The following is a 21,155-nucleotide window of genomic DNA, read 5'->3' as shown; positions in this document are numbered from 1 at the left end:
TACGGATGACCATGCCAGCAGCAGGTGGATAAGCCCAGACCCCAACACTGTCAATTCATTCCTCACCTCATCCTATGCCCTTGGAAGTGGCAAAGCATGTGCACGTGAGCACCTGTGTTGGAGTGATGAGACAAGCCAGCGGAGACAGTGGATCAGAGAACACTGAATCAGCTGGGAACGTGGGAGCTGAGTGTGTGGGGCTGGAGAGTCATGCATTTGTCATTTTCTATTGAACAAAGGTACAAGCAAATATAAAAATGCATAAGGAAGACACGTGACTATTATTAAAAGTTTAATGGCAAATTCTTCCAGCTCCTCTTTGTTTCAAAGTGGAAAGAGTCACTTGGGGATGGACATTTGCATCCCTTCCATAAGGAAAGAGAACAGCCCCAGGTCCTCCTTGGAGAGCACATGATGATCTGGAGGCATGGGTTCGTGCACGATGCCTTCCAGCAGAAGAGAGGTTTGAGCCATGTATGTAACTCTCCACAACAAACCTCATCAAAGGAGTATCAGTTGGCTGGGACTGCCATAACAAAGTACCATAGCCTGGGAGGCTTAAACAACAGACATTTATTTTCTCACAGCTCTGGGGGCTGCAAGTCCAAGATGAAGATGCCAGCAGGGTTTTTTCTCCCAAGGCCTCTCTCCTTGGCTTGTAGACATCCCGCTTTTCCCTGTGTCTTCACATCATCTTTCCTCTGCATATCTGTGTCCAAATCTCCTCTTCTTGTAAGGACACTAGTGGTATTGGATAAGGGTCTGCCTTCATGACCTCATTTTAATTCATGTAACTCTTTAAGGACCCAGTCTCCAAATACAGCCACATTCTGAGGTACTGGGGGTTAGGACTTCAACATGTGAATTTGGAGGGGGACACAATTCAGTCTATAATAGAGGGCAAGGGCTTTATTTCTGGCATCTATCCCACATCATGCTATAAGCCCAATATAATTATCCACAGCTACAGAAACTTAGCACAATCATGGGCATGACCTGGCATAGCTTCTTGAGCACTGCAGAGCAGTGTGATGACTGGAGACAGGGACTGAGGGTGAGAGGCAGGAGTAGGGTACAGCTTCCAGGACCCCTGACCATGCAAGGTAGAGTCTAGCTGAGCCTGAGCAGCTTGATCTTGTCATCTGCCATGGGCATGTTATACTTGAACTCTCAACACTTCTCAGGAAGAACTTACACAAACAACCTCTATACTTAATGCTTCCATTTAAAGAAATATTTGCAAACATCGGACTTCTGTTTCCTGAACGAACTCAGCATCAGCAAGACCACATCCTTGTCTGCATAAAACAGAAGAGTCGGGGCCAAGGGGCCCTGTGAAGCATACATATCTACATACCACCAACCTGTGACAGCCTTTAGCTGTCATACCCTGACTTACAAAGTAACTCATCTCCTGTGGACTGGATGTCCCAGGACCACTTGTACTGTAATACTCTGTGACTTTAACAAAAGTTACATAAAGCAACAGAGTCAATGAATATTTCATTCTTCCTTCATTCATTCACTCATTCAACAAGTATTGCTCAAGCATCTTCTATGTGCTAGGTGTCCTGGGGGAGGAGCAAAGCAGAGGAGGCTGCCTGTAGGAAATGGCTTTTGAGTTTGCTCTTGCACACAGGCCAAGATTTCGGTGAGCAGATGAATTCCAAGTGGAAGGATGAATAAAGGCCAAGAAGCATGAATAAAGGCCAGGAAATAGGAAAGACAAAACCTAGTTACAATCGATGAGTAGATAAGTTCTGATACGTAGAGAAAGACCATTGGGTCAGGAAAGAGTGGGTTATCCATCCAGATGTGTAGGCAAGAAGCTGATGTGCCTAAGAGAGAAGACTCCACTTCGCCTTCTGTTCTTCACTTCCGGCAGGCTTCAAGTCAACCTGCAGAGATGAAGGAGAGGCGGGGAAGAATGAGGAGGGAAGCAGATGGTTCTTCCTTCCGATGAAAGGATGGAGGGAGGAAGGAAGCAGACGATTACAAGCTGTTTGACTATAAACAGCACAAGTGTTCTTCTAGTTGGAATCACGGTAGCTCTTGTTCTGGCCATTCTTGGGGGCGTTTGCATTTGTGTGGGGAAAGTGACATGACTGCCTATTTTTGAACATTTAAATCTGTCACTGGTTGAATGATTTTGTTTCATGCCACTCACAGGATGAAGACGATTGCCATGCTGATACTGCCTTGCCAGCTTCAATGGGTGGGAACCAAGGGAAATGTATGCTGTACCCCATTGTGGCCCCATTCCCTCTAACATGGGAATTAGTGCCTATGGAAAAACTCCCTAAAATAGAATCACAAGGGAATAACATTGGCTGCCTAAAGTATGCTAGGGTGAGGGGCAAAGAAGAGGGTGTGGCTGCCCAATTATCCCCTGAGAGGACTGAACAGGTTTCCAGGGCAGCTGGATTTTTTTTTTTTTTTTTTTTTTTTTTTTTTGAGACAGGGTCTTGCTCTGTCACCCAGGCTGGAGTGCAGTGGCACCATCACTGCTCACTGCAGCCTCAACCTCCTCCGCTCAACCAATCCTCCCACCTCAGCCTCCTAAGTAACTGGGACCACAAGTGTACACCACCACACCGGGCTAATTTTTTTCTTTTTCTTTCTTTTTTTTTGTAGAGATGGAGTCTCACTACATTGCCTAGGCTGTCTTGAACCCCTGAGCTCAGGCAATCTTCCTGCCTTGGCCTTCCAAAGTGCCGCGACTGCAGGTGTGAGCCGCTGTGCCTGGCCAGGGGCAGCTGAAATTTTGAAGGAAGAGGGGGCTTCTTGTTTAATCCTGTCGGTCAGGCACCTCCTTCTTGCTTGTTTGTGGGATTTGGCGTTTTCAAGGCACTCAAGAGACAGTAAAGGGAAATTTGTAAAATGCTGTGTCCCTTCTGTAGTATGAAGAAAAACAAAAGGAGTGGTTTGTGCCAAGAAAATGAGTGAGGTGCTACCTCACAACGACCAAGGATACTGTTCGTGTAGGTTGTTTTGAGAATTCAAAATGATACTTGAAGTATATTATTTTCTAAAAATGCCTTTGCCAATAAATGTTGAGCTTTGAGGAAAGGAATCTAAAAATATTAGAGCTAGATTAAAAGTGACTCAAAAGACATGACAATTGAATATAGTATGTGACTGGATCTTTCACTAGAGGGGAAAAAAAGTACTATAAAAAGCATTTCAGATACTAGACCCTTATCAAAACCACAATGAGACACCACTTCACACCCACCAGGATTGCTACAACCAAAGACAGATAATATCAAGTGTTGACAAGGATGTAGAGAAACTGGAGACCTCATACACTGCTGGTGGGAACATAAAATAGTGCAGCAGCAGACAGTTGCAGTGGCTCACGCCTGTAATCCCAGCACTTTGGGAGGCCGAGGTGGGCGGATCACAAGGTCAGGAGATTGAGACCATCCTGGCTAACACGGTGAAACCCCATCTCTATTTAAAATACAAAAAATTAGCTGGGCGTGGTGGCGGGTGCCTGTGGTCCCAGCTACTCAGGAGGCTGAGGCAGGAGAATGGCGCAAACCCGGGAAGCAGAGCTTGCAGTGAGCCGAGATTGCACCACTGCACTCCAGCCTGGTCAACAAAGCTAGACTCCATCTCAAAAAAAAAATAATAATAATAAAATAAAATAATGAAATACAATAAAATAGTGCAGCAGCTTTTGAAAACAGTCCAGCATTCAAGTCTATTATAAAATAGAGTTATGATATAACCCAGCAATTACACTCCTAGGTATGAACACATATGTCCAGACAAAAACTTGTACATATTTGTTTGCATTATTCATAATAGTCAACAACTAGAAACAACCCAAATGTACATGAACTGACAAATGGATAAATAAACTGTGGTACATCCAGACAATGGAATATTACTCAGCAATAAAAAGAAATGAGCTACTAAGCCATGAAAAGACACAGAGGAACCTTAAATGCATATTGCCAAATGAAAGATGCCAATCTGAAAAGGCTACATACTGTATGACTCCAACTATATGACATTCCAGAAAAGGCAAAACTGTAACTGCGTCAGATCCACCTGGGTCAATTTTTCTTTTTTTTTTTTATGGAATTTTGCTCTTTGTTGCCCAGGCTGGAGTGCAGTGGCACAATCTTGGCTCACTGCAACCTCCACCTCCCGGGTTCAAGCTATTCTCCTGCCTCAGCCTCCCAAGTAGCTGGGATTACAGGTGCCTACTACCATTCTCAGTTAATTTTTTGTATTTTTAGTAGAGACGGGGTTTCACTATGTTGGCCAGGCTGGTCTTGAACTCCTAACCTCAGGTGATCCACCCGCCTTGTCCTCCCAAAGTGCTGGGATTACAGGCATGAGCCACTGTGCCCGGCCCCACCTGGGTCAACTTTTTAAAACTTTATTTGTTTATTTATTTAATTAATTTTTTTTGAGATGGAGTTTCACTCTTGTTGCCCAGGCTGGAGTGCAATGGCACAATCTCAGCTCACCGCAACCTCCGCCTCCCGGGTTTAAGCGATTCTCCTGCCTCGGCCTCCCGGGTAGCTGGGACTACAGGCGTGTGCTATCACGCCCGGCTATTTTGTATTTTTAGTAGAGATGGGGTTTCACTATGCTGGCCAGGCTGGTCTCAAACTCCTGACCTCAGGTGATCCGCCTGCCTCGGCCTCCCAAAGTGCTGGGATTACAGGCATGAGCCACCATGCCCAGCCTCAACTTTAAGTAATAAAGTTGTGAGTTGTTTTTCAGTTGCCATTGACCCTTGTGTTACCTGAGCATGCCCAGATGAACCAAGTGTGCAACCACAGGGGGAACCTAAGTGCTTGGACCAAGGAGAGGGGACCAAATTAAGAAGCGGACACCACCTGGCAGAATCCAGGATCCAATCAGATCAAGCTCTGGCATTACCCCATGGCAGGACCCAATTATATCACGCCTCCTGGCATCACCTCATTGCAAGATCCAATCAGATCACGCCTCATTATCCTATGATTATAAAATCTGACCCAGCCCTGTAGGGAGACAATGATTTGGGAACTATTCCTGGTATTCTCCTTACTTGTTACAAGAAATAAAATTCTCTTGCTAAATTCTCCTTGGTTATGGTCATTGGGTTGATATCTGCCAAGTACTAAGCTGCCAAACTCACCCACTGTGGGTAACAAAACTAGAGACAGTAAGAAGATCAGTGGGTTCCAAGGGTATGAGAGGAGGAAGGGGTGACTACGTAGAGCACACGGGATTTTTAGGGCAGTGAAATCACTCTGTATGATACTGTAATTGTGGATTCGGGTCCTTACACATTTGTCAAAACAAAAGACTGAACCCTAAGGTCGACTGTGGACTTTGGTTAACAATGATGTCTCAGCGTAGGTTCACCAATTGTAACAAATGTACCATCCTGCACAAGTCTTGCTGGATGTTGATAGTGGGGGAGTGTATGTATGTGTGGGGGCAGAGGATGTATGGGAACTGTCTGTACTTGCTACTCAATTTTACTGTGAACCTGAAACTGTTCTTAAAAATAGAGTTTAGTAAGCCAGGTGAGGTGGCATGTGCCTAAGTCCCACCTACTCAGGAAGTTGAGGCAAGAGGATCATTTGAGCCCAGGAATGTGAGGGCAGCCTGTGCAACATAGCAAGCTTCTCCTCTCTACGTAAATAAAATAAATACAGCTAAAAAAAAAAAAGTGGAAGGAGGCCTCAGGCCAAGGACACAAGCAGCCTCTAGAAGCTGGAGATGACAAGGAAACGTTCTCCCCTAGACCACTAGAAGGAACACAGCCCTAGGGATATCTTTTCTTTTCTTTTTTTTTTTCTCGAGACAGGGTCTCTCTCTGCCACCCAGGCTGGAGTGCAGTAGCGCCATCACGGCTCACTGTAGCCTCAACCTCCTGGGCTCAAGCAATCCTCTCGCCTCAGCCCTCCCAAGTAGCTGGGACCACAGGCACACACCACGACACCCAGCTAATTTTTGTATTTTTTGTAGAGACAGGGTTTTGCCATGTTGCCCAGGCTGGTCTTGAACTCCTGAGCTCAAGTGATCCACCTGCCTCAGCCTCCCAAATTGCTGGGATTACAGGTGTAAGCCACTGCACCTGGCCGACATCTTGCTTTGAGCCCAGTGAGACCCATTTTGGACTTGTGACCTCCAGATGTGTGAGACAATACATCTGTGTTATTCAAAGCCACCATGTCTGTGGTAATTTGTTACAGCAGCCATAGAAAACAAACACAATAGCATTGTTTCACTAAATGCACCATGGTTATGTAAGATAATAACAACAGAAGCTCAGTGAAGACCACACAAGAAGTGTCTGTGCTATCTTGGGAACGCTTTTGTAAATCCAAACTTATTTTAAAATTAAAGTGTTTTTTAAAGAGGCTAAGATTTGCCAGAAATAAAGCAGGTAAGGCTGTTACTGAACTGAACTGGCCCCATTTGCCCACACTTTGGAAAGCCAAACACTGAACCAAGTTTCTGTAGAGAGAGTAGTTTATTGCAAGGCTGCCAAACAAGAAGACAGGAGTCAGCCTCAAATCCGTCTCCCCAGTCTGGGAGTTGGGGCAGGTTTGATAGTCAGAGGGTAATGAGGAATGATCTGACTGGGTCCTGGGTCCTGCTGTCTGGTTTCTGCTTTTTTTTTTTTTTTTTTTTTTAAGAGTAAGACAGAATCTTACTCTGTCACCCACGCTGGAATGCAGTGGCACAATCTCAGCTCATTGCAGTCTCTGCCTTCTGAGTTCAAGTGATTCTCCTGCCTCAGCCTCCCAAGTAGCTGGGATTACAGGCACACGCCACCACACCTAGATAATTTTTGTATTTTTAGTAGAGACATGGTTTCACTATGTTGGCTGAACTGGTCTCAAACTCCTGACCTCAGGTGATCCGCCTGCCTCGGCCTCTGAAAGTGTTGGGATTACAGGCATAAGCCACCATACTCAGCCAGGTTTCTGCTTCTTAATTCATTCCCTGTTCCTTGGTCTGAGCAATTAGGTCCCGCCTGTGGTTGCCCACTTGGTTTATCTGGGCATGCTCAGGTTACATGACCTTCAACCTGGAAAAACAACTCACAACTTTGTTACACAAATGTGGAGTCAGATGAGTCGGATGCAGTTACAAGACTCATGGTCTGGGTCCCAAGCAGCAGGCAATGGAGACTTCCCCTCACCAATTCTATCCCACCTCCTTACGACAAGGAGCGCCGACACAGAAACCAGAAAGAAAACCAAGAATTTCCTGAAGGGACTGCCCAAGCGGAACCTAACCAACGGATGAGGCACCGGTTTTAAAGAAGAGGCCACTCCTCTGCAGCAGGGACTGCTTGCCCCTTGCAAGAGAGAAACGGAGTCATTATTCAAAGATTAGAGTTTGAGCAGTAACGAAGTGGAAAATGTGCTAAACATCTGGCACAAGCTCAACAGGTACTGGTTATGGACAATGACGATGCCCTGTCAGCCCTATGTAGTGTCATTTAGTAACCATAGCAATGGTTTCTAGACACATATATATATAATATAACAGATACACATATATTATATATACACATATGTTATATATACATATATACATATGTACACATATATTATGGATATTATATATACATATATACACATATATTATATATATATAATTTGTGTGTGTGTGTTGTGTACGTATTCCTTGGATAGAGAAAAGTAGAGTCTTTAACAAACTAGATTTTCCATTTTAAAGGTTACCTTATTGCCGGGGACAGTGACTCACGCCTGTAACCCCAGCACTTTGGGAGGCCAAGGTGGGCAGTTGGCTTGAGTCCAGGGGTTTGATACCAGCGTGGGCAACATGGCAAAACCTGTCTCTACAAAAAATACTAAAATTAACCAGGCATGGTGGTGGGTGCCTGTAGTCCCAGCTACTCGGGAGGCTGAGGTGGGAGGATCACTTGAGTCCAGGAGGTTGAGGCTGCAGTGAGCCATGATTGTGCCACTGCACTCCAGCCTGGACAATGGAGTGAGACCTGTCTCAAAACAACAACAAAAAGTCGTATTATAATTATTAAGAAATTAAGCAATTTTACCAAGATTTATTAATCTTGGTAAATCTTACTAATCTGGCTTGGTACCAACGTTACCAAGCAACATTACCAAGATAAAAAAGCATTAACATTAAATTCTAAGCTATTTGCATCACCCAGCCTGCCCTTCAGCATAAGGAATATCACACACTCCATGATTACTTCCACCCCAGGGCCTTCAAAAGGACTCACTCGGCATCGTGCCCCTCCCACCTCCCAAATCTATTCCTTTCACCCTGACTTATCTTCTGAGCTGAGGGCATCTTCGAATCTCAATTCAACTTCCTCCTCCACCCAGTCCCTCTGCTGGGGTACCTTCCACTGAAACAGAATGTTTCTTTTCACCCAGTTCTGCACTCAAAAGTTTGGGTCACCTTCAAGACCTCTGTCTCCTTCGCTGCAACCTCTAGGTTGCAGACATCTCTCTCCTGCGGACTCTCCTTTTAAACCATCACTCCTGCATCTGCCGCATCCCGTCTGTTCTCTCCGCCACCGCCGTGGTCCGGGGACTTATTTTATTTTATTATTTATTTTATTTATTTACTTATTTATTTTTTAGATGGAGTCTCCCTCTATTGCCCAGGCTGGAGTGCGGTGGCGCGACCTCAGCTCACTGCAACCTCTCTACCTCCCGGGTTCCAGTGATTCTCCTGCCTCAGCTTCCCTAGTAGCTGGGACTACAGGCGCCCACCACCACGCCTGGCTAATTTTTTGTATATTTAGTAGAGATGGAGTTTCACTGTGTTAGCCAGGATGGTCTCGATCTCCTGACTTCATGATCCGCCCGCCTCGGCCTCCCAAGGTGCTGGGATTACAGGTGTGAGTCACTGCACCTGGCCTGGCCTTTCTTTTCAAACTCTGAACTTACTACCTCTCTCTTGCCTCTCCCAGCACATGGACAGGTGCACGTGCACACACAGCATGCAATTCCTGGAGACAGTGCCGGACAAAATCAATGGCGGGGGCGGGAGTGGGAGGGGGGAATGCTTTGAGCTCTCAAAGGTGCATTGCCAATTTCTGCTCTGGCATAGTAACCATTCACTCTCACAGCCCTGGGACACTGGGATGACATTCAGTCACCTCCTCCTCTTCACAAGATGCTAACCTGCTACCTCCTAGACAAGAGAAAGCTCATGAATCACCAAGGGCTGCCTTAGAGGCTGCCTCTCAGGGGCACTGGTCAGAGAAGAGAGACTGTGGCCAGCGAGAGGGTGTCCCTGGGGCCCGTTGATGTAGATAATGCCCACTACCCCCATCTCCAGCCCACTATGCCCACTCCAGAATGGCTTTCAAAGGGGTGACTCAAGGTCACCTGGCCATGGAGAAGGACTCAGCTCTGCCAAGTGGTACTGAGGCAGCCTGGACGCAGCTTTGCTGAATCAACTCACCCAGCACCCAGCCTCATGGCAAGACACCCAGCAATTCCTGCCTTCTTCCCAACAAGGCTTTTGCTGTCCAAGTCTGACTGCCCCTTGGATGAACGAGAAGCTTGGAACAAGTCCAGACCGGGGTCTCTCTCACAAGCTTCAAAGCCAGACATCAGGTAACAATGCCAACCAGGAAGTTTGCTGAAATGCAGGATCCCCACCGACCACAGCTCAAAACCATAGCAACAGAACCCCTGGGGCTGGACTCTGAAGCTGTATTTTTTACAAGTTCCCCCCAAATATGTCAGCAGGCACAAAGAAGTGGGCAGAGGAAACAGCCTGAGCTGCACGGAATTATCTTCCCTTCCTGAAGCCAGATATCCTGGTTTCTTGGCTCATATGACTTTCGGCCATTCATTGCTTGACTTCTCTGGGCCTCAGTTTCCTAATCTGAAATATGGGAGATACTTTTTTGGGGCACATGTAAAAAAATGAAATATACTAAAATGGGAAAGTTCGCTTGTCCTCCTCACAGGGCACGCGATGGGGGAGTGGCTCCCTTCTTCAGTGCCCCGCTGCTCACACCTTTAGGGGAACATACAGACAGGCAGGCTGTGGGGCTCCCACCCCACGGCAGTGTCTAGGTGTGAATGAGTACAGCTAAAGCCCCAGTGGGCGTGTGTTACAGGGTGCTCTTTCAGTTTGCCATCTATAGGCCGCTTGTGTTAGCTCAATTAGACCCCTGCCTTATGGCAAGGACAGAGGGCTTTCTGTATCCCGGGGTTACCTGCCTTGCTGTACTGGAAGAATCGGATCACACGTGGGCTTGGAGGATGAGTGCAAGGTTTTACTGAGTGGAAGCAGCTCCCAGCAAATGGAGGAGCCAGAAGGGAGGTGGGTTTCCACTGGAGTCAAGCTGGCCCCGGCTCTCCTCCAACTACCCCAGCCAAACTCACTGTTGTTCTGCTGGCCTGCTGGCGAGCGGGTGCCTGTGGATGTGTTGCTCTGGACTTCCAGCCACCTGTGTGTTTCTTGACTGATGTGCTCCTCTCTCTGTTCAGCTACATGTGTGTCTGCTTGCTGCGGTGTCAGAGTTTTTATAGGCACAGGATGGGGGCACGGCAGGCCAGGGTGGTCTTGGGAAATGTAACTTTTGACAGAAAAGCAAAAAAGCCTGTTCTCACCCAGGTCCGTGGGGGTGGAGCCCCAGCCAGGGACCACGTCCTCCTCTACCCAGCATTTCCCTTCCCCTCTTCCGTATCATTTAAAGGGACCACGCTCTTCCCTTCCCAGCACTCCCGTATCATTGGGAATGATAATAGTTCTATCTCAATGGATTATTTAGAAAATTAACCCAGCATACATAAAAGATCAGTAATTGTTAGGTGTTATTATTGAAGAAACAACTATTCCCTTGCAAACCTTCTTTTTCCCAGAAGCGAAATGGGAAAAGTCATGTACTTCAAAGCAACTACTGTATCTTTTAGAGTATCCAAGCAAGCCCAAGAAACACTCATTTGCAAAAGCAGCTTCATAATGTACCAAGATATTTTACTTTTATTTATTTATTTTTAAAGCTGGGGTCTCACTCTGTTGCCCAGGCTGACCTTGAACTCCTGTGTACAAGTGATCCTCCCACCTTATTCTCCCAAGTAGCCAGGACTACAGCCTAAAATATTTAAAAATAAATAAATAAACAATTACAACTTACTGAGCACCATATATGTGTCAGATTCCACAAACAATTCTGTCTGATGGGTACTATTATTTCCATTTTAAGATAAGGAAGCTTATATCACCAATGGCAAAGTTGGGATTTGAACCCAGACCTCATTAGGGAACACGTGCTATTCTGTCTCCACAAGGCTGGTTCTATTCATTGGCAGGAGCTTCGGAAGCATCCATGTTTTCCCAGTTATAAATCCACATTAGTATTGCTAGGCAAAATTGGGTTATAGAAGTAAGCCCTGCAGTTAACAGTGTTTTTCCAATATGAGCAAAGAATGCCAATAAGAAATGGCAGTAAATATTTTACAATTTTAACTCACTAATCTCGAACTGAACACATGCCTCCAAGGAAATGATGCTTTACAATTTGTAAAGTAAGAAACATCCTTTCTTAGTAACGATACTTTCACACTCTTTGCGGTATTTGCTTCCATCCCCCCTCGGCTCTGTGATCTGCATCCCCCACTGATTTTGTCAACACCCTCAGGTAGGGTCAGAGTTTAAATTCACATCTCCCGGAAAACAAGTGACCCCTTCGGAGGTGTGACCCAGAACTCCCACTGAACTCAGTTCCTGGGAAAGGAAGGCTGTCTTGATCACAACAACATGTAGCACAGGGCTTTTTGCACGAAGCGAATTCTCAATAGATGTGATTTAAAATAATGCAAATCACTGTTGTCATGGTTTTTCTAAAGATATAAGCAAAATTGAAAGCATCTATTTTGTTCAAGCAGCCTTTCTCTGGAGAATGTTCTCTGAGTTAAAGAAGGGGAAAGGAGGCCAGGTGCGGTGGCTCACGCCTGTAATCCCAGCACTTTAGGAGACTGAGGCGGGTGGATCCTTTGAGCTCAGGAGTTCGGGACCAGCCTGGGCAACATGGTTGGTAAAACCCTGTCTCAACCAGAAATACAAAAATTAGCTGGATGCGGTGGTGCGTGCCTGTAATCTCAGCTACTTGGGAGACTGATATGGAAGGATTGCCTGAGCGTGGGTGGCAGAGGTTGTAGTGAGCCAAGATCATGCTACTGCACTCCAGCCTGGGTGACAGAGCGAGACCCTGCCTCAAAAAAAAAAAAAAAGGCCGGGCGCGGTGGCTCAAGCCTGTAATCCCAGCACTTTGGGATGCCGAGATGGGCGGATCACGAGGTCAGGAGATCGAGACCATCCTGGCTAACACGGTGAAACCCCGTCTCTACTAAGAAATACAAAAAATAGCCGGGCGAGGTGGCAGCGCCTGTAGTCCCAGCTACTCGGGAGGCTGAGGCCGGAGAATGGCGTGAACCCGGGAGGCGGAGCTTGCAGTGAGCTGAGATCCGGCCACTGCACTCCAGCCTGGGCGACAGCGCGAGACTCCGTCTCAAAAAAAAAAAAAGATAAAAAAGAGGCCGGGGAGATGGGTGGGAAAGGGGCTGTCTCTGACAGTTTGATGAAGAAAACTCAGGATATAGATATATACCCCTTGTTATGGTTAATAGTGAGTGTCAACTTGATTGGATTGAAGGATACAAAGTATTGATCCTGGGTGTGTCTGTGAGGTGTTACCAAAGGAGATTAACATTTGAGTCAGTGGGCTGGGAAAGGCAGATTCACCCGCAATCTAGGTGGGCACCATCTAATCAGCTTCTATCGCAGTTAGAATATAAGCAGACAGAAAAATGTGAAAAGAGAGACTGGCTTAGCCTCCCAGCCTGTACCTTTCTCCTGTGCTGGATGCTTCCATTTCAGAGGTAAGGCCCTTGAACACCAGACTCCCGTTTCTTCAGTTTCAGAATTTGGACTGGCTCTCCTTGCTCCTCAGCCTGCAGATGGCCTATTGTGGGACCCTGTGATTGTTAGAATTAATACTTAATAAACTCCTCTTTACACACATATATCTGTTCATTAGTTCTGTCCCTCTAGAGAACCCTAATACACCTCTGTACTCATGAACAATAAAAAAATAACCTTAGAGACTCCAATATTTCTAACAGTTCAGCTTAGCCAATATTTTTGAGGATCCTGCTGTGTACTGGACACTTGAACAGGTGCTGTGGAGCTGAAGATAAATGAGGACTCACTCAAATCCTAACAGAGCTGATTTTCTACTAGAGGAGAAGTACATAAAGAGAGGGTACACAAGGGAGGTTTCTAGACATTTCATCTAAGGCAGGCACATTTCTACTCTGTTATGCTGAAAATTGCTTTGCAATTGCAACCAAATCATCACTTACATAGATTAGTTTTTTTCTAGGGCCCTAGCTCAATTAATGATGTTTGGAAAATAATCTTTTTTTTTCCATATCACATCTTTCTTCCTAAGTGCCACCACAGTAGCTTGAAACTAATTTTAACAAAGTCTTTCAAAATATTCCACCTTTTGGAGAGAGAGTAAATGGTAATAATAGTTTATTAATCACACAAAATGTATTTGCATTGTAAATTTGAATTGGTAACTTTGCATAATGAGAAGTTGAAATCGCAACATATACAAGGAGCAAAAAAGCAATTCAAGCCCCAATTTGTAACTGAACAGTCATCTTGTCTTTTTTATTTGCTCAATTGTTTACCACTGCCTTCCAGTATTTATTTTAATCCATTTCTCTAAACAGATATTAATAAACTTTAGAACTTCCGTTGTGCCCTTCGCCTAAACACAAGCAAAACAAATTTATCTTCTTCTATTATAATTGACTTATTTTTCCATTATTTGAGTTTGCTTCTCATGAGTTGCATGTGAAGTACGGAATGTTTGCAGGATGTACAATTTAGCCATTTTGGATTGCATCCATTTCTCCAGAACAACACTGATTGCAACATTAATTAAATCCTTCTGCAGAGTTTTAAAGCAGAATCAGTGACTGAGCCTTGACCAGAAGGAGAACGAATGCCAGCAGTGGAGGCCTGGGGGTTTCAGAGACAGATTTTCCCACAGAGGCAGGGATGGAGGAGGGAGGCGAAGTGGGTGGGGGAAGCTACAGTCCCACTTCTCTCATGAGGATAGAGGTAAATTCTTGCACCAGCCATAACACCTCAGAGGTAAGGCAAAACTATTAGATAAAATGCACAGATACTGTTCTCTCCACACCCACCCAAGTTTCTTTTAATGTTCTACCCAATGTTCTGTCCAGTGTTTCAGGACTTCTGCCCCTGCCTGCAAAATAATGACACCCATGGCTCTCTCAACTATGCCCTCCCCATTGGTGAGGGAAGGGGAGGTTGGCTTAGAGCTCAGCTTCCCCTGTTAGGGCTTCCTTAGCACTCAGCCAAGCCCATATCCTCAGCTCTCTTCCCTACACAACTTCCCAGTTTAACCGCCTTCCGATAACTCCATGCTCACCTCTTCCATCTCTGGAGCTACCATCCCAAGAGCCTTCCAGATACTCTCTAAGCACCATGATCCCCAGGACACCCCACTGCTGATCAGTGGGAGGCCTGGGAAAGAGCGGCCACAGACAACGAAGTTTCTCCACGACCAGCAAAAGCCAGCTCCTATGCTGGGCCAGTTTCAGGGACCAGAGAATAAAGCTGGCCGTGAAGCCCTGGAGGTCAATCATTTATGATACTGGGAGAGAAAGAAGACAGGAGAGGGTGCTTTCTGCTTGGCCCATCAGCCTGCCTGAGCCCACAAGGCTGTGAGTCCCTTTGAAATGGCCTTGGGACTCGTCTTTTGACCCTTCTGATCCACAGCCTGCTCCCCTGAAGAGTTCAAGATGACTTTCTGTTCTTAGCATTCACTCATTTGAAACTTGATCATAGGTGGCCTGTGGACAGCTCTTGTCTTATTCTTTAGCTTTTAGATTGTGATTTAACTTTTTCCCATGGGATGTTTGATCTCAGTTCCTTGAAGGCAGAGAAGTCCCTGGTGACAGGCTGCAATCTGGACATGTTGTAGGCATGGCAGGGACTAGGAGAATCAGTTGTTCTTGGGTCTACACCTGCAATGTTAAGATGCACGGCAGGAAGCAGAACAGATGATGGAGCTTTTGTTCTGAGAGCATGCAAACAAGGAGGATGTGAGGCATTTTTTAAAAGATGGAATCCAAATTGATTTTTTTTTTTTTTTTTTTTTTTTTTTTTTTGGAGCGTGGTTTGTTTTCCCGGCTGGAGTGCAGTGGTGCGATCTCTGCTCATTGCAAGCTCCTCCTCCAGGGTTCACGCCATTCTCCTGCCTCAGCCTCCTGACCAAATTAATATTTTACTTAATTATTTGGACACTCTTTTAGACATGCATTATCTAATTTTCTTAACCCTTCACACCATTTTGTATAGGTAGACGCCCTTCAACTACAGGGAAAAGCGGTGCTGACATCACAGGTCTGGACAGAGCTGTCCTTGTGGAAGGGTAATGGTCTGTGATTGCCAGAAGCTGCATATGTCAGCTAATAATCTCTAATTATTAGCTCTCCATCACAGCTAATAATCTTTAATTACTCAGAACACCTGTCCTTGCCTTGCAGAAGTAACAGTTTGTTTCATGGTAATCTCCCAATCTCCCATCATTGACCCTTGGCACCATAAATGGTGTATTCATTCATTTATTCATTATATGTTTACTTAAAACTTACCACTCTATGGGCAAGCACTGAACTAGAAGGTTGGAATACAGGATCATAAAATGCAGCTACTGCCCTCGAGGGGGACTCCTTACAATGGAGTAACAAATAGCTACGTGACAGGCTTGGGTTATAACACAAATGTTCCAGGAATAGAGGAAGACCAGAGAAGGCCTCCCAGAGCTGAACGTAGCATGTGACTTGAGTTTTTAAAGATGAGTTAGCAAGCCATTAGATGGAGAATTGGAAAAAATATTTGAGGCAGAGGGATAGTTTGTGCCAAGACAGGAAGACATGAAAGAGTCTGGAGCAGGCTGAGAAAGACAGTCTGTTGGAATGGACTGACTGTTGGGGTGTGTGTGTTGGAAGGAGGGGTTGATAAGCCTGGATAGGTGGTAAATAATCTTGATGCCATGTCTCCTGTCTATCTTAACCAGTAGATAAGGGGAAACCAGTTGAGTTTTTTATAGAAATAAAATGATTAGGGTTAGTTTTAGTAGGGTTGTTCTGATGTGAAGAGACAAATAGAAGATGCCATTCTAGAAGCCAAGAAACATGAGTCTTTCCTGCCAGTCAAAGGGAGGTCTAGATTAAGGGAGAGTGAGGCTTTAGAGAAAAACAGGAATGAGGATGGACAGATCTGGTGCCCTATTGGAAGGGAAGGAGAATTTTGAGGTAACTTTTGGGTGGTAGGGCCCACTTACTGACATAAGGAATACTATAAAAGGGGTTTTTGTTTTGTAATATGCGTAGAGTATAAACTTGTATTTGCACCAATAAATGTTACTCATGACTTGTAACGTTTTAGCATCAGCTCACACTGTACCCCTTCCCGTGAAAATCACACAGTGTCAATTTCATGACTGGTGGCAGTGTCCCATTTAAAGACATCCTGCAGTTATTCAAATCCCTCTCCTCCTCCACATACTTTCCTTTCTCCCACAACAGACTCCCTCTACACTAACTCCTCCCCACTGCGAGACACCAATCAGAGTTCAGACCGAGGGCAAACATAGACAGTTCTGGGCGCTGCTGCAAGTACAATTTCTATAAAAAGACATTGAGAAAACAATGAGCAATGTTGCCATTTTGCCTTTAATGGAAAAGTGGCCAGTGGTTACAGTAAAAAAAAAAAAAAAAAAAAAAAGTTCTTTTACCAAAACAAAATTTTATCCAGCTTCTAGGCAATCACTGAATTTTCAGAAATACACATGTACTTGAAAATCAATCTTTTTATAAAAATAAACTCTGAATGTGTGATTAAAAAGGAAGAAGCCCAGTCTTTTAGCTGCACAAATGCATATTAAAAAGGAGAGGCATCTATCTGGGATAGTTCACCCCAGTGCAGTGGGGGCTTTGACTTTGGGAGACAGAGCCTGCTTGAAGCGTCTCTTCAGGTCCTGCATGTTGGGAGAGCGGGGCCGAGGGATGATGGAGGCTCTTCTTCTTTCCCCACTGAGGCCGTGCATCTTGCTTACTTCTTTGCAGAGATGCTGAAACACATCACAGACATCTTCATAGTTTTCGCTAGTGGAAATTTCAAGGAACAGGCTGCCCAGCTCATTGGCTAGCTGAATACCGTCCTGTGTCTGCACCTGCCGGGCATGCAAAAGGTCCCCCTTGTTGCCCACAATGATGACAGGGGCTTTAGAGTCAGGGTGGACCTTCCGGATGTGCTGATAAAGGGGTCGGATGGACAGGTAGCTGTCGTAGTCTGTGATGGAATAGACCAGTAAAAAGCCCTCGGCCCACTGCACGCATTTGGACAGGGAATCGACGACCTGGGGGAGACTGTCTTGGATCTGAGAAAACATCAAAATGACATCCAGTCAAGGAAACCCTCAGTGGGAGATAAACTCAAACATCAAGGCAACCCTTGAGGAAACACTTGAAAAAGAAATCGCTAAACAGTTTTCAGTTTCCACCCAGCTTCTGCAGAAGCAGGCTTTTGATATGCAAAGAGCAGATTCCCAGGCAAACTCCCTGCCTGGGTTACTTTATTAGCTGTTATCCCTGCATTATTTTTAAACCCCTTGCTTGTCAGGCAGTCTCTGGTGAACCATGGCTGACTGAAGAATGACCTTAAACTAGAATGGCTCAAGTTTTAGGAAACACTAACTCATAATAAACAAAACTTTGAAAATAAGCCAAGATAAATATCTATTCCCAAACCCATAAAAATATTTTTAACATGCACTTCTTAAGAATGTTACAGAAAGAAATTCCTTTCTTAGGGTTCTTCCACAAGACCTTTCCTCTGGAGAAGGGAGTAGCAATTAGTAACTGGTTAATAAACAAGTTACATTCTAGACCCTCTGCCAAGGGGTTATCTGATTGCAATTACTGACTTGAGGGAACAGCCATTAACAGCAGCACTTCAGCAGTGCTTGGCCCGGCGCTGTGGCTCATGCCTATAATCCCACCACTTTGGGAAGCCGAGGTGGGCGGATCACTTGACGTCAGGAGTTCGAGACCAGCCTGGCCAGCATAGTGAAACCACATCTCTACTAAAAAAATATAAATAAATACATAAGTAAATAAATAGTTGGAGTTGTGGCGGATGCCTGTATTCCCAGTGACTCGGGAGGCTGAAGCAGGAGAATCACTGGAACCTACCAGGTGGAAGTTGCAGTGAGCTGAGATCCAGCCACTGCACTCCAGCCTGGGCAACAGAGTGAAACTCCGTCTCAAAAAAAGCAGAACTTACCAGGGGAGAAGACTCTCTCCCACTAGAATCCTACCTGTTTTTTTGTTTTGTTTTGTTTTAAATGTCTTTCTCTTTGTTAAAGGTTCCACGGCTACCTCTGGAAGAAATGGTGAGACCTGCCTAAGTAGTGATGGCCCACCAGGGTTGCAAAGTGAAGTTAAGTCAGGTGCTTAAGAAGAGGAGGCTGCTTCTAACCATGCCTCCCCCTTAGAGAGTTTCTAACACCCCAATTACTGGCCCCCTCTGTGGACAGCCCATTCCTACCTGTAAATGCACAGGTTGGTTTAGATGCCTTGTTCAGACCCCTGCGCCCAGCGTGGGCGCCCTACGTGCTGTGCCCACCGGGGTGGTCTGACGGGTGGGAGTGAGCTGTTTGCCCCTGGCGGTTCTTACCTGGACGCCCCCGGGAGTATCCTGGATCTGCAGGGAGAGCTGGTCCCCCTCAACGTAGACCAGACGTGAATACAGCTTGCCTGGAGAATGAAGGAGAGTTTGCTTTTCAATTCTCAAACGCCCATCCGGAAAAAGAAACACGCAAGCATAAAAGCAGGGAGCGTGAAAGTATTCTCACCTGTATTCGGTTCATAGTCGCCAATGAATCTCTTGGTCAGGAAGCGCACGATCATTGCTGAAAAGGAAATGGGAAAATCAACCGAAGGAGTCGGACAAGCGGGTCAAACCCAGGAACCCCCGACGCCCTGGGGGGAGTGAGGGGCGCAGAACCGTGGGCACTGCTCGCTTCCAGAGGCTCCGCAAAACTGAGGTGCCGCGGGCTCGGCCGCGAGTACGACTGGCGGGACACCTCCCCCGCACCTCATCCCCGAACAGGCGCCAACCCCGCCGAGAGCCCAGGAGTAGATGCCCCAGGGAACGCCGGGGAAGCAGGCCGGGACTGACCCGGACCCCCGAGCGCGAAAGCAGCCGGGTTCTACCTGCCCCCCGGCCCTCTGCTTCGGCCGCAGCTCCCTTTCTCCGTCCGCAGCGCCCCCAGTGGTCGCGGCCGGAGCCGGGGAGCGAAGCCGCCCCGGGGTCCCCGCCGCACTCACCACTCTTGCCCACGCGGCCGGCGCCCAGCACCGCCAGTTTGATGTCCTTGGGCAGGAGGTAGTCCGAGGAGGACTCGGGGATGGGTGAGAGCAGAAAGTGCCCCGACATGCTGAGCGGCCGCATGGAGCGCGTCCCGCGGTCCGGCGCGCAAGCCGAGCGGACTGGGCCTCGCAGCACCCGGAGCCGGCTCGCCAGCGGGGAGTGCGGGACTAGGAATCCGGGACCGCGGCGGCTGCCAGCACAGCTGTCAAGACCCGCGGCTTTTAAAGGGCTTGGTGCGCCCGGGAGCGCGGCGGCCGCCCCAGCTCCTCCTCGTCTCCGCCCCCTCCCGGAGCTGAGGGGAGGGGCGGGAGCAGAGGCCGCGGAGCTGACTATCGCCTAGGCTGTGCGGTTCGCCGGGCTGCTCGCTGCTCGCGGCTCCAGGCGCTCTGCTGCAGGACTGCGGCTCCGGAGCCCAGACCCTGAAGATACGGCCACCATCCAGAGTGCGCGGGCGGCCTCTAGTCAGGCACTCTGCGAGTCTCCTCACCCCGCAGCAGCCAGCCGGAGTCACTAGACCTGTGGGTGAACTTGAGATGAGTTACGAGTTGGCGAGAGAAGAAAGAAGAAAAAGTGCGATCAGCTGGATGTTTCTGCAACAATGGGAGAGGCAGATTCCTGTAAAACGTTGCCCTTTTTATTTTTAAAACGTGCTAAGGGGCTGGGCGCGGTGGCTCACGCCTGTAATCCCAGCACTTTGGGAGGCCGAGGTGGGCAAGATCACCTGAGGTCAGGAGTTCAAGACCAGCCTGGCCAACATGGCGAAACGCTGTCTCTACTAAAAATACAAAAATTAGCGGGGCGTGGTGGTTGGCGCCTGTAGTCCCAACTACTCGGGAGGCTGAGGCAGGAGAATCGCTTGAACCCGGGAGGCGGAGGTTGCAGTGAGCCGAGATGGCACCACTGCACTCCAGCCTGGACCACAAGAGCGAAACTCCGTCTCAAAAAAAAAGAAAAAAAGAAAAGAAAAGGTGCTAACGGATGACGTTAATATGGGAAAAGGGAGGGCGGGGGCAAGAGCTCTGAATTAGTATCAGTGGAGGCAACTGCAGTTACTGTGACCTTGCTAGGGATAGATGAAGTCCCCTCAGGGGCAGTGATGGTTAGCAGCTCAGTATCCATTACCAGCCCCTCTTCTGCAGGCAGGGATTGCACTGGCTCATTCCTGAACACTCATGAGCACTCCACCGGCTGGTGGCCCTGGTTCTCCACTAACTGTCCATCATTAATACTATCCTATGTGCTTGAGTCATGCATTTGCTTCATTATCCAAGTATTTACTTCTAGGTGCATGGTGGGGTCTAGGGTGGGGTGGGGGGCAGTGTGAGGAACAGGACACACAAGAGAGCTATGGACTGGTTCTTGGATTTCCGGAGCCCACCAGAAACAGCACGGCAGAAGCCTGAGGACTTTAACCTTGAACAGTTAGAAGACTTTCTGGCTTCTGGCCTCCTGTGTTCCAGCCTCACGTAATTGCCTATTAGACAGCCCCACCCTTATTCACACCTTTCTCTACCCTGGTTGTACCAGTTTTTGCTGCATGACAAACCACACCAAACTAGATGGTTTAGAACAACAATCACTTACAGTTGTTGAGCCCTTTGGTGCATCTGCAGGGAGCTTCCAGGTTCTGGAGGTGGGGGCTGGCTGCCCTTGGATAGCCTTACTCATGTCTGGCAGCTGTTGTG

At 47.0% G+C, this 21,155-nt stretch overlaps 1 protein-coding gene across 1 annotated transcript; it reads right to left on the bottom strand.

Annotated features, from left to right (window-relative positions):
• Positions 1-16,748: 16,748 nt before the first annotated feature.
• Positions 16,749-20,169, bottom strand: RASL11A (RAS like family 11 member A). The gene is made up of 4 exons (XM_003913698.3): positions 19,428-20,169; positions 18,953-19,009; positions 18,775-18,854; positions 16,749-17,476 (listed from the first exon to the last, which is right to left on the bottom strand). Exons 1-4 carry the CDS (start codon positions 19,549-19,551, stop codon positions 17,009-17,011), a joined length of 729 nt encoding a protein of 242 aa, XP_003913747.2. The 5' UTR covers positions 19,552-20,169; the 3' UTR covers positions 16,749-17,008.
• Positions 20,170-21,155: the final 986 nt, after the last annotated feature.

Source organism: Papio anubis, chromosome 15, assembly GCF_008728515.1.
Source record: "Papio anubis isolate 15944 chromosome 15, Panubis1.0, whole genome shotgun sequence".
Classification (NCBI taxonomy): domain Eukaryota; kingdom Metazoa; phylum Chordata; class Mammalia; order Primates; family Cercopithecidae; genus Papio; species Papio anubis.
Note: the sequence above shows the minus strand (reverse complement) of the source record. Positions and strands in the feature narration are given on the sequence as shown.

Bases quoted from the DNA above. Each gene is read 5' to 3' on its own strand.
- RASL11A (XM_003913698.3), bottom strand. From the start codon at position 19,551: ATGCGGCCGCTCAGCATGTCGGGGCACTTTCTGCTCTCACCCATCCCC. The intron at 19,010-19,427 runs GTGAGTGCGGCG...TTTCCTTTTCAG, and splicing joins CGGCCGCGTGGGCAAGAGTG to CAATGATCGTGCGCTTCCTG. The intron at 17,477-18,774 runs GTAAGAACCGCC...ATGTTTTCTCAG, and splicing joins ATACTCCCGGGGGCGTCCAG to ATCCAAGACAGTCTCCCCCA.